This window comes from Carcharodon carcharias, chromosome 6 (assembly GCF_017639515.1).
Source record: "Carcharodon carcharias isolate sCarCar2 chromosome 6, sCarCar2.pri, whole genome shotgun sequence".
In the NCBI taxonomy this organism is placed as follows: domain Eukaryota; kingdom Metazoa; phylum Chordata; class Chondrichthyes; order Lamniformes; family Lamnidae; genus Carcharodon; species Carcharodon carcharias.
Window position 1 is genome coordinate 143,682,287 of NC_054472.1, and position 13,895 is coordinate 143,696,181.

The 13,895-nt window shown below is 42.8% G+C and overlaps 1 protein-coding gene across 4 annotated transcripts in view; it reads right to left on the minus strand.

The window, feature by feature from the left end:
* Positions 1-13,895, minus strand: part of smarcc1a (SWI/SNF related, matrix associated, actin dependent regulator of chromatin, subfamily c, member 1a) — a 223,774-nt gene that overhangs the window by 61,614 nt on the left and 148,265 nt on the right. For all 4 annotated transcript variants that reach the window (XM_041189167.1, XM_041189168.1, XM_041189166.1 and 1 more), the window contains one exon: positions 8,671-8,837. In XM_041189167.1, coding sequence (XP_041045101.1) covers positions 8,671-8,837 — 167 coding nt within the window. The remainder of the gene's footprint in view (positions 1-8,670; positions 8,838-13,895) is intronic.

Sequence of the window (13,895 nt, forward strand, 5' to 3'; positions counted from 1 at the left end):
ACCCCCCCCCTCCCATTCTTGACCCCTCCACTAATGGAAAAAGTGCCTTCCTATCCACCATATCTATTCTCCTCAATCTTATATACCTTTAGCAGTTCCCCTCTCAACCTTCGCTGCTCCAGGGAACACAACCCCAATATCCAATCTTCCCTCATGGCTCAGACCCTCCAACCCAGGCAGCACCCTGTTAAATCTCCTCTGCACCCTCTCCAGGAGTGCAATAACATCCTGTGACCAGAACTGCCCACAGTACACCAGCTGTGGCCTAACCAGTGTTTTATACAGTTACAGCACAACCTTCCTGCTCTTGTATTCAATGCCTCGGCTAATGCGAAAGGCAAGTATCCCATATGCCTTCTTAACCACCTTATCTAATTGCCCTGCTACCTTCAGGGATCTGTGGATATGAACGCCAAGGTCCCTCTGATCTACAGTACTTTCCAGGGTCTGACCATTCATAGAGTAATCCCATGCCTTGTTAACCCTCCCACATACATTACCTCACACTTCTCTGGGTTGAATTCCATTTTCCACTCCTCTGCCTACCTGGCCAGCCATTGATATCCTTCTGCAGTTTACGGCTATCCTCCTCATTACTTACCGCCCTATCAATTTTGGTGTCATCCGCGAACTTCGTGATCATGCCCCCTACATTTATGCACACCACAAACAGCAAGGGCCCCAGCAGTGAGCCCTGCAGAACCCAACTGGAAACAGGCTTCCAGTCACAGAAACATTCACCTACCATCACCCTCTGCTTCCTGCCTCACAGCCAATTTTGGATCTAAAATGCCACTTTGCCTTGGATCCCATGGGCTCTTACTTTCTTGACCAGTCTGCGATGAGGGGTCTTATCAAAAGCCTTGCTAAAGCCCATGTAGACCACATCAAATGCATTACCGTCATCAACATTCCTGGTTATCTCAAAAAATTCGATCAAATTTGTCAAACACGACCTTCCCTTAACAAATCCACGCTGACCATCCTTGATCAATCCATGTCTCTCCAAGTGCAGATATATTCTGTCCTTCAGAATTCTTTCTCGTAACTTCCCCAACACTGAGGTTAAACTGGCTGGCCTGTAATTTCCTGGTCTATCACTTCCACCTTTTTAAATAATGGGAGGACATTAGCAGTCCTTTAAAATTCAGGGACCTCACCTCTGACCAGAAAGGATTTGAAAATTACTGCCAAGGCCCCAGATATCTCTTCCTTGCCTCCCTCAACAGCCCGGGCCTGCAAATGTATCCACTTTTGAGGTTGCTAAACCCGCTCGTGCCTCCTCGCTCTCTCTATGTTAATTTCCTCTAATATTTCACAGTCCTCCACTCCAATGTCTATGCCTGCTTCGTCCTTTTCCAATGTTAAAACCGATGCAAAGCATTCATTGTGGACTGCACCCACGTCTTCCGGGTCCACACATGGATTACCTCTATTTTAAAAAACCCTTTGGGTTCTCCTTTATTCTCCCCATCAATGCTTTCTCATGCACTCTCTCAGCTTTCCTAATTTCCTTTTTAATGTTCCCCTTTGCACTTGTTATTCTCCTCTAAGGACTTTGCCGTACTGAGCCCTCGTTATCTGCCATAAGCTTCCCTTTTTTCCTTTATCCTAACCTTCATGTCCCTTAACATCCAAGGTTCTCCAGACTTCATGCCCCCCTTTGACTTTGCGGGAACATGTTTGCCCTGTATTCTCGCTATTTCCTCCTTGAATGCCTCCCATTGCTCTGACAGTTTTATCTGCAAGTAGCTGCTCCCAGTCCACTTGGGCCAAATCATATCTCATCTTGATAAAATTAGTCTTTCTCCAGTTTAGAACTTTTATTCCCAGCCCAACCTTACCCTTTTCCATAATTATCCCAAATCTAAAGGAGTTACGGTCACTATCTCCAAAATGCTCCTCTACTGATGTGCCTTCCAGCTGCCTGGGCTCATTTCCGAATATTAGATCCAGAACTGCCCCCTCCCTTGTTGGGCTATGTACTGGCTAAAAATGTTCTCCTGGATGCAACTTAAGACTCCTCACCTTAAGAAATCACATGACACTTTAACTTGCGTTTGTAAATGTAAAAAAGTGAGATGAGGACAAAGCGAGATTTATGGTCACACTCATGGGTGGAATTTGTTCCAAATCGTCTGGGAGGGAACATGAATTGCCTTTTAAATATCCAAAATTGTTACTATATTGCCAGTGTGACAAACAAAACACATGACTGCAAGAAAAAGGCTGCATTTCATTAGTCTCACCTTTTGCTAACATTTGCATTGTTCTTTCTAACACCGAGACTTGCAATTGTAACTTTTTCCAGAACTTCAAATGAGGTTCTGAAGAGGTTAGGGCACGCTGACCCATACAGCAGAAATTAAGATCCAAGTGATGAGGAAAGAGAAATTTATTGCATCCTCAAATTTTCCTGAGCAATCAGCCATCAGTCTAGCACAGTAAGATGCAATTCTTGATTCTCTATGATTACTCTCTACATTGCCAGCTTGACTCAGTCATAGAAACATAGGAGGAGCAGGCCAACCCATCCCTCAAACCTGCTCCACCGTTCAACTAGATCATGGCTGACCACCTACCTCGACGCCATTTTCCCTGCACTATCCTCATATCCCTCGATATCTTCAATACCTAAAAGTCTATTGATCTCGTTTTTGAATATACTCAATGACTGAGTGAAGAAATTCCTCTTCTTCTCAATCCTAAATGGCCTACCTTATTCTGAGACTGTGTCCCATGGTTCTGGTCCCCTCTAGCCAGGTAAAACATCCTTCCTGCATCTAACCTATCATGTCCTGTAAGAATTTTGTACACTTCAATGAGGTCACCTCTCATTATTCTAAACTCTAGTGAATACAGGCTTAGTCAACTCAATCTCTCCTCATTCGACAATCCTGCCATCCCAGGGATCAATCAGTCTGGTGAACCTTCATTACACTCCCTCCTTCATGGCAAGCATATCCTTCCTGAGGTAAGGAAACCAAAACTGTACACAATACTCCAGGTGTGGTCTCACCAAGGCACTACATAATTGCAGCAAGACTTCTTTATTCCAAATCAAATCCTGTGGCAATAAAGGCCATCATACCATTCCTCATTGCTTGCTGCTCCTGCATGTTAGCTTTCAGTGGCTTATGAACAAGGACACCCATGTCTCTTTGGACATCAACACTTCCCAATCTCTCCCCATTTAAGAAATACTCTGCATTTCTGTTTTTCCTATCAAAGTGGATAACTTCACATTTGTCCGCATTATATTCCATCTGCCGCGTTCTTGCTGACTCATTCAGCCTGTCTAACTCTTCTTGAAGCCTCTTTGCATCTTCCTCACAACTCACATTCCCACCTAGTTTTGTCTTCAGCAAAATTGGAAATATTACATTTGGTCCTCAAATCCAAATCCTTGGTATAGATTGTGAATAGCTGGCACCCAAGTATTGATCCTTGTAGCACCCCACTAGTCACAGCTTACCAACCTGAAAATGATCCATTTTTTTCCTGTTGTTTTCTGTCCGTTAACCAATTCTCAATCCATAACTGTACATTAACTCCAATCCCATATGTTCCAATTTTGTTTCCTACCCTCTTGGGTGGGACCTTAATAGAAGCATTCTGCAGATCCAAATATACTACATCCACCGGTTCCCCCTAATCTATTCTGCCTGTTACATCGTCAAAAAATACACCAACAGGTTTGCCAAACATAATTTCCCTTTCATAAATGTTAGAATCATATCTTTCAAGACTGAAATTTTGTTCTACAAAAGAGGAAGGATTTGGCATGGTCTGGACATGTGGCTGCTGGCTTGGGCTTTTTTTTAAAAAAAAGCCATAGGTTCACCTTGGAACTGTAAACAAGCAGGCCTCTTCCAAGAAGTCACCTGACCTATATGGTACCTTCGAATGAGTTGTTTGTGTTGAACTGCAAAGGCTCTACTTAATGAAAAGCTGGGAGAAAAAAAGGCATGGGAAAGAGGGAAAAAAAAAGTTGTGAACCTGTTCATTTTGAAGGCAATCTTGTTGGGAGAACAAGGAAGGCTACTTTGACTGGCTCCCTCTCTCTACTTTGCCTAAGATTGTGCATGGCTATCAACCTGTAGCTAGAGAGCCCTAATCTGAGTGTAACTTGTATGCATTTGGACCTAAAAAAATTGAAACTAGTCGGTGAGAATTTCTAGGCATCCACCAGGACCAACGTCCCATCTGCATGAGATAACTCCAGGTCAACAGCATCAAGACCCTGCGGACTTTATCTTTTATTTTATAACACCCATCCTCCAAAGACCATCCCTGCAGAGAGACTGTTTGTCCTTGGTTTGTCTGTGTCTATGTGCTGGAGAAATTCTTTAGGAAGAGATAGATTGTTATACTTCCCGATTATAATTGTGTTAACCAGTACTTGCAACTTGTTAAAAGAATTTTGTTTTAAAATAAATTATTCATTGAGTTTTTGAAAAAAGCCTGGCCAGAGTCTCTTCTTCTGGCTACTAGAGGTATAGGTACACAATTTTCCATTTCGGTGAAAAACTTAAACAACTAAATTAATGGTATGGCCTGCGGAGTACTGAGGCTTGAAAATTCGTGTACTCCCACCCCAGTCGTAACATAAATCCATGTTGACTGTCCAGCCTGACCATCATTTTTTGTGTGCCCAGTTAACACATTCTTAATAACAGATTGTAGCATTTTCTCTATTATTGTCAGGCTAACACGTCTGTAGCACCCCATTTTCTCTCCCATCTTTCTTCAGTATGTGAGTTACATTTGCTACCTTCCAACCTGCAGGAACTGTTCCAGAATCTATAGAATTTACCTACAGCCATAGCATCATGGGACATTTGGGATATAATCAAAGGGAGATTTGATTGGGATGTACAAAATCGAGAGGGGCCTGGATGAGAAGGCAGTGATTGGTAGAAAGATTAGAGGGGACATGAAATTTTACTTTTCCCCCCACTGAGGATTGTGGTGGCATGGAATTCACTGCCTGAGAGGGTAGCAGAGGCAGAAACCCTCAAATCATTTAAAAGATGTCTGGATATGCATCTCAAGTGCCGAAAAATTCTGGCCTACGTACAAAACGATTGAAAGTGGGACCAGGTTGGGGGGCTCATTTCTTGGCTCATTGTGCCTACACTGGCCAAGTGGCCTCTTTCTGTGCCATAAACTTTCCATGATTAAGGAGGGAGTGCTGGATTGTTAGAGATGCGTGTTTTGGACAGGGTAGTGAATTTAAGCTCTGACTGACTGACTGTAATGGAATGCTGTGTCCACCAAAACAATGCTCAAAGCAGCATAAGCAAATTTTCTTTGTATGCTGGCTAACATCTTGCCACAAGCCACACCTCAGATTCACCTTCACAATGGAGCCTTTTGGTTTAATGGTATAATTTCCACTTGTGAGTCAAAAAGAAGCTGGGTTTTAACCCCATTGCATGCAGTCCTAGCAAGCGAAAGTGCAGTTTCACTTAGACAATAAGGCCATAAGACATAGGAGCACAAATTAGGCCATGTGGCCTATCGAGTCTGCTCTGCCATTCAGCCTATCGACTCTGCTCCACCATTCAATCATGGCTGATAAGTTCCTCAACCCCATTCTCCCACCTTCTCCCCGTAACCTTTGATCCCCATACCAATCAAGAACCTATCTATCTCAGTCTTAAATACACACAAAGACCTGGCCTCCACAGCCTTCTGTGGCAATGAATTCCATAGATTCACCACTCTCTGGCTAAAGAAGTTTCTCCTCATCTCTATTCTAAAAGCTCTTTCCTTTACTCTGAGGCTGTGCCCTCGGGTCCTAGTCTCTCCTACTAATGGAAACATCTTCCCCATGTCCACTCTATCCAGGCCTTTCAGTTTTCTGTAAGTTTCAATCAGATCCCCCCTCATCCTTCTAAACTCTATCAAGTATAGACCCAGAGTCCTCAAATGTTCCTCGTATGTTAAGCCTTTCATTCCTGGGATCATTCTCGTGAACCTCCTCTGGACCCTCTCCAGGGCCAGAACATCCTTCCTGAGATACGGGGCCCAAAATTGCTCACAATATTCTAAATGTGGTCTGACCAGAGCTTTATAAAGCCTCAGCAGCACATCCCTGCTTTTATATTCTAGTCCTCTCGAAATAATTGCCAACATTGCATTTGCTTTCCTAACTACCGACTCAACCTGCAAGTTAACCTTAAGAGAATCCTGGACTAGGACTCCCAAGTCCCTTTGCACTCCAGATTTCTGAATTCTCTCCCCATTTAGAAAATAGTCTATGCCTCTATTCTTCCGACCAAAGTGCATGACCTCACACTTGCCCACATTGTATTCCATCTGCCACTTCTTTGCCCATTCTCCTAACCTGTATAAATCCTTCTGCAGCCTCCCCGCCTCCTCAATACTACCTGCCCTTCCACCTATCTTTGTATCATCTGCAAACTTAGCCAGAATGCCCTCAGTTCCTTCATCTAGATCATTAATGTATAAAGTGAAAAGTTGTGGTCCCAACACTGACCCCTGCGGAACTCCACTAGTCGGCGGCCACCATCCTGAGAAGTACCCCTTTATCCCCACTCTTTGCCTCCTGCCAGACAGCCAATCTTCTATCCATGATAGTACCATGCCTCTAACACCATGGGCTCTTATCTTACTGAGCAGCCTCCTGTGCGGCACCTTGTCAAAGGCCTTCTGGAAGTCCAAGTAGATAACATCCTTTGGCTCTCCTTTGTCTAACCTGCTCGTTAACTCCTCAAAGAATTCTAACAGATTGGTCAGGCATGACCTCTCCTTGATGAAACCATGCTGACTTTGCCCAATTTTATCATGCACTTCTAAGTATTCTGAAATTTCATCCTTAATAATGGACTCTAAAATCTTACCAACGACCGAGGTCAGGTTAATCTGCCTGTAATTTCCCATCTTTTGCTTCACTCCCTTCTTAAACAGGCGGGTTACGTGAGCAATTTTCCAGTCCTCTGGGACCCTCCCTGACTCCAGTGATTCCTGAAAGATCACCACTTACGCCTCCACTATCTCTTCAGCTGTCTCCTTCAGAACTCTGGGGTGTAATCCATCTGGTCCAGGTGATTTATCCACCTTCAGACCTTTCAGTTTTCCTAGCACCTTCTCCTTGGTAATGGCCACCATACTCACCTCTGCCCCCGACTCTCTTGAACTTTGGGGATGTTACTCGTGTCTTCCACCGTGAAGACTGACGCAAAGTACCTATTCAGTTCCTCCGCCATTTCTTAGTTCCCCACTACTTCTCCAGCATCATTTACCAGCGGCCCAATGTCCACTTTTGCCTCTCTCTTACCCTTTATATATCTAAAAAAAAACTTCTTGCAATCTTCTTTTATATTACTGGCTAGTTTACCCTCATTTTTATTTAATCTTCTCCCTCCTCATTTCTTTTTTAGTTGTCCTCTGTTCGTCTTTGTAGGCTTCCCAATCCCCTGGTTTCCCACTGCTCTTCATTTGAGGTGACATCCAATAAGACACTCATATCCTTGTGCCCCCTCTCCCTCCACATTCTCCCCCCACCAGACCTTAATCATTCAGTTGACAGGTATAAAGTTAGTTATAGCCATGGGATGTGTTTTCAGGTTGTGGCCTGTTAGGCTCTTCAACAGAATGCCAATCCTTCTATCAAACATTTTTCTCCAAAGGGTGTGAAGCAATGAAAACAATTTCTCCATGTTATTTGCTGGGCACATTTGTTAGCAACACCTTCAAAATGTATTTTTCTTTTGTTGACAACTGAATCCCCAAAGGATGCAGGGGCAAATAAATTCAACTTGATCCCTTTAGATTTACAAGCTGCAACATTCAAAAAACATATCCACTCGTTTTCATCTGGAGTCAGAAATGGTGTTAGAACAAGCCCCGCAATCACAGAGATCCACGGTTCTCTGTTGCAGCAGAATTAACTGGCTATGCTGCCGTTCAGCACCCAAAAGGGGGGAAGGGCAGTGGGTTGGCACGAAGGTGTCAACTGTCAAAACAATTGCCAAAATATTCAAACCCTTTGAATGCAGATTTGCAGAGGTTTATAGTTTGAATGACCTCTGCTCAAGCTTCAGACAATTCTAACGGAGGACAATGGCTGAAGTGCACACCTGACAAGAATATTCTCTCTGTATCTCTCTCTCCTCTCCCAGCAATCCCCCCCCCCGCCCCCACATCCGCAGTTTTTTTGTTTTTATAAGAATATTTTGAGACTTCTTCTAATCTGATATAGAACAAGAGGCAGAGGCTAATTTTAAGTTCCTTGTAAAATTATTCACCTCTATTTGTGCCATTAGTTAATCTATCTTTTGGCAGATGCTTTGTGCATTCAGATGAAGAGACTCGAATATTTTTTTTTCTTACTTTATTTCTTGCATGACCTTATTCGCTGATGTACAATCCATGCATCTTCCTGTCCCACTCTCCTCACCTTTACCCATATTGTTACTCTGTTCGATGCCTCGACCCTTCTCTTTGGATTTCTATATTTTCCTTCACCCGAACCCTCCCTCCCCCTTTGTTATTCAACAATGATGCCATTGAACGTCAACGGAATGTGGTTAGACTCTCTCTCTTGTTGGTGGTAGTCATTGAATTGTCCCAAGGTCATGGAAAGCACTACATAAATGCAAATCTTAGCACACAAATGTTACAACTGGATATAAAAGTTACCTTTGCCTTAGTAGCAGCTGAAGCCAGAGCCGCAGCGGCAGCAGTGACGATGTTCCCTTCGCCAATGTGATGTTCTAGCTTTTTCTTCCCAACATCCAACTCTTTGTCTTTGCCACTAATGTCGATGTTCTCCTTGTTCTCCTCTTTGTCTTTTTCATCTGCTACAACTGTCAGATCAAAAGACCAAGTAAATTGAGAATGATGCAGAAACCTAAACAAAGCCCAGTAAAGCACAAAAATGGTTTTGTGCACATTCTTCCATCCTTTCAACTGAATAAACCCATTTGGCTTTCAAAAACAGTACCTGATCTTCCATACAATAGATACCATAGAAATGGATTTGTTATTTTCTGACATGCTTAAAAAATCTAATTAAAGTCTTGCTAGTCCCCTCTCAGAGAGGGAGTTGGTACAAAGGTGTCTCACGAGTAATTAGACACTAAGCCTGGCAGATGGTAGGGACTCACACCTACGTAGAAAAGGGAAAGAGTGGCACTGTACTGCGGGCAATTCACTTTCCCCACATTAAAAACCCTCAATTCAAAATGTCCTGTACTGATGACCCTTCACCTTACAACCTCTACATTTGGGGAATGCCACTGGCACAGGTGTACTGCAGAAATTTATAGCAGATTTCATTTTCCTTATTGCAACTTTATTCAGATCTCCAATAAAGAACCTTGATGTACAAGTCAAAGCATGATAGGACAAGGCCATACACATTCAAAATTGAAGGGAAACTCAGAATTGATGTCAGCAAGTTCTTCACATACAATGTACAACATGGAAACAGGATGTTGTCCACAGCCAGTGCTGGTGCTCACACTCCATGAGTGACAGTCCTCATCCCATTTTTCCCCTCAAGTGTTCTCTTTCCCTCAATCACCTATCCATCATATTAAAATGTTGGCACAAGATTAGCTACAATCACCAACTCATGGTGCATTTACAAGTTTTTACATGAAATTTGCCAGCTCTCGCATCTAAATCTGAAGTTTAGTCTTTGACATGACCATTTGGTTTACATCCCCCAATCACTGCAAAGTGTCCATTCTCTGTCCATTCCCTTCTCAATTTTACCTCACCTCTAACAAATCCTCCCAACAATTGCCCCAATTTTCAAAGGTTTCTATTGTCATCAGATTTTCTTTTATTGGATCTCTGTTGCATCCTCTATGTTGTTATCTCAACCTCCTACCAAATGGAGCCCAAACTGCATATGGTATACCACATGCATAAAACCAGTCACGAAGTTCCACTCTTGCTTATTCCTTCTAACAAGATTTTAATGCAATTTGTTCTAATTCCATGCCTTTCAATTTTCTCCAATAGACTCCGGTGCGGTACCTTGAATGTTTTCCAAAAGTCCATACCCACCTTAGGAAACCAGAGAATGATATACTCTTGGTAGTGACCATTGAGCCCACCATGTTTGTGGTGCTCTTGGGGACAGCTATCCAATGAATGTCATTTTGCTGTTCTTTCCACATCACACTGAAAATATTTTGCATTCAAGTACTAACCAATTCTCTTGAATATTACAATTGAATGTGCTTCCACCAACCTCTAACATAGTACATTCCAGATTACAACAAATCACCAGGTAAAAACAACATTTCCTCATATTACCTCTGGTGCTTCTGCTGCCACCTTATATGTGCCCTTCTGCCACTGGAAACAAGTTTCTCCCCATTTACGATATGAAAAATCTTTCATGATATTGAGCACCTCAAACAATCCTCAAACTTCTCAGCTCTTAAAGAGAGCAAACTTTGCTTCTCCAGTCATTTCACATAATTTGAAGTTCTCCATCCCTGGTGCCATCCGAATAAATCTCCACTGTATTTCCCCCTTTAATTGGCTCCCTCGCCAAAGAACTATCAGCCTTTTTTAAAAATATAATGTATCTTACTTCCTAACCACAGACACCAAGACGTTAAGCTTAAAATAGTTGGCAGCTTTTAAAAACAAGTTGCAGGCAGTTGGGCTGAGACAATTGATGCCTCTTCTGTCAAAACAGGAGTGACGAGAAGGAAATCCACAGCAAAGCAAGTCACAATGTCGCAAGGTATGAAATGGTTTATCAGGCTGGAGGAGATTGTGATGCTACAGTCCATTAAGGTCAGTGATTCTGAACAGGGAGTTAATGGAAACTGACAATGACTCTGTTGATAACCCTCAGTCTATGCTCCCTTGTTACCGATTTGCTAATCGAGTGAAACAAAAACCATCATTTTAACTGCCTCACAAAAATCCAGCACACTGCTCCAAATGGCCCAGAAATACTAAGAAATTAACACAGGCAGAGTTTTTGTTTACCAGTCCTCACATTCGGGACCAAGTGCAGTCTTCCCAGAGGAACACACCACATTAACAATCTCAAAGAGCTCAGAACAGGTTAGCAGTGATCAAGATTTAAGGGATTTTCCTCATTCTTGGACCTTAAGTGGGAATACTGTTGGAGTTGAGCCTAACAGCTTATCACAGGGCAACGCAGGGCTTCCCATCACTGTGCAGCAGGAACAGCTATCAAAAAGAAACTAAGTTTGAATTGGAAGAATCCCAAAACACCAGCAAGATGCATTGTTTAAATGCTATCCAGTTTAAAAAGGAGTAGGGCAGCTCAGAAATCCCCGAGTCTTCCATGGAACGACAATCACTGTCGGATTGCCACTCTACTCCTTTACTAAACCAGGGCTGCACGTTTCTTGCCTGGAATTCTGACTTGGGCCTGCTGAGAAATGTGCAGTGCAGCTGCCCCTGGAGTCCTGCAGTGCAGGATCATCGGGGTAAATGAAGACATGCATCAGGCAGATTGCAGCGGTTTCCCAGCTGCTCTCCCCCTTGGGAGGCTTGCCGAGACCAAGTAGTTGCCACTTCAATGCAAACTTCATGCCTTTGGTAGCCTCACCAATCTGTGAATGGCAACACAAAACTCTCCTTTGCGAACAACATTCAACGTTCTTTCATCAGAGCCCTAACAATGATGCTAGGGAAGAGGAGTGTAAGGTACCCATCAGTAAAACCAAATGTACAAAAGTAAAGAACAGATTGGCAGGTTTCATGATTGCCTGCAGTTGAAAATGTGGCCTTAAGTAGTGCAGTTTAATCCCAAGGCAGCACGCTCCACTTTTTCATTCAAATTGCATTTGACCAAAGAGAACTGAGTAGAAACAGCAATCAATCTTAGGAGAATTTCTTTAGTGAACACATGCATTATTCAGCACTGCTAATGGAGCAAAATGAAAAGCACCTATTCAAGAGGAAAAATGGCCTCCGAAACAGAGCCCCACTTCACCACCTCATTATCCGCCTAACCCCACACAAAGCTTCTTCAACCACTTCCACTACGTTGAATGGAGCAAGGCCACTGCTTAATGCTTCATTAAAGGTTACAGTCACCATGAAGGAGAAAGCAGCTGAAATCCTGTCATTCAAGAAAAAAAACATTCCATGCAGTGAGGAAAGCACAGCAAAGCTGGCTGTCCAGAAGCTGTAAAAGTCCAAAAAATGTGCAAGAAGGACACACCAGGCATTAAAACTGCTTATCAAAATGGCTTAACAGTATAATATCCTACAGTAGGACAATCTAAATTTGCCTCCTCACCAATATTTGCCCTTCCTCCCATGTGACTAGATTGATTCTTCAGAACGCAGCAGTGTAGTAGATATGGCACTGGACTAGCAACCTCGATCCTTTTGCATTCTAACCCCATCACAGTAAACTATGAAACTGAATTCCACAGATATGGTAATTTTATAATACCATCTTAAAATATGGTAACAGACTGGTATGAGAAAAAAAATGATGAAAATGAGATGGATTTTGAAACCCACCTATTCATTTCCTTCTGGAAACCCCATCCAGCATCTAACTCCAGATCAAAACTAAGCGGTTGATCTTGAACACCTTCTGAAGTGGCCATCAATTGATACTTAAAAGCCTAACACCACTTTCTCAGGGCAGTTAGCAATGGTCAAAAATGCAGCCTTGCCAGAATCATCCACAGAGAACAAGAAACTCCGAACAAGCATTTAAAAGCTTTGATGCCTTGTCCACCTTTGCAAACTAGTGTGAGCAGTGCTACATTATTTAACAAACGAGAACTAACAGCCAAGTTGAATTCCAAGAAATATTTACACATCTGCCACTCACCCTTTCTAGACTTCTGTGGCTTACTGCTGCTCAGGAGGAGCTCAAGGTGGTGACATTTCATGCAACTGTTCTGCAACTGCTTTATTCCCATTCATTCCACAGAAGAGAAAATCTGCGTATTGAACATGGCTGAAATATCTGGCAATGCTGCAGTTTCACCGAATCTTTGAAGCGCAGAAGGGGGGTTTTCAGCCTATGTCTGCACTGGCTCTCCAAAAGAGCATTCTACCTAGTCACACACCCCTGCCTTATCCCCATAACCTTGCACTCTCTCTTTTCAGATTGCAATCCAATTCCTTTTTGATTACTTCGGCCAAACCTGCCTCCACCACCCTCTCAAGAAGTTTGTCCTAGACTCCAACCGCCTTCTGGGTGAAAAATCTTTTCCTCACCTCACTTTTAGTCCTTTTGACAATTATTTTGCATTTGTGCCCTCTAATTTTTGATGGTTCTTTGAATGGGAACAGTTTCTCACTATTGACTGTGTCTATACCCCTCAAGATCCTGAATACCTCTATCAAGTCTCCTTTCAGTCTTTTCTCCAAGGAAAACAGTCCCAACTTCTTCAACCTATCCTCACAGCAAAATTCTTTGTCCCTGGAATCATCCTTGCGAATCTCTCTGTACTCTCTCCAGTGCTTTCACACCCTTACTCAAGTATGGCCCCCAGAGCTGGACACAGCACTCCAGATGAGGCCTAATTAGCATCTTACACAAGTTCAACATGACTTCCTTGCTCTTGTACTCAATACCCCTGGTCTATCTGGTTTGATTGGTCTGTCGTCACTAAAATGGGGAGAAGGCTTCAAATGGAAAATCTATGCCAAGATTACATCTGACCAGCAGTTTTGAGAACAATGACAAACTGAGGTGACCTATTAGGTGCACTGTACTGATGTTCCCTAAATACATTTATGATTTATGTCACTTCTGCAGTTTCCAGTATTTTTAAATTTGGAAACCGCCCAGATCAAACTCCTAAGTGTTATCAATGTCCCCTCTGCCGATTCAAGTTCCAGGTTGCTTTACATTAGCGAGAAAACTTTTAACTTAAATTATACAAAGATCT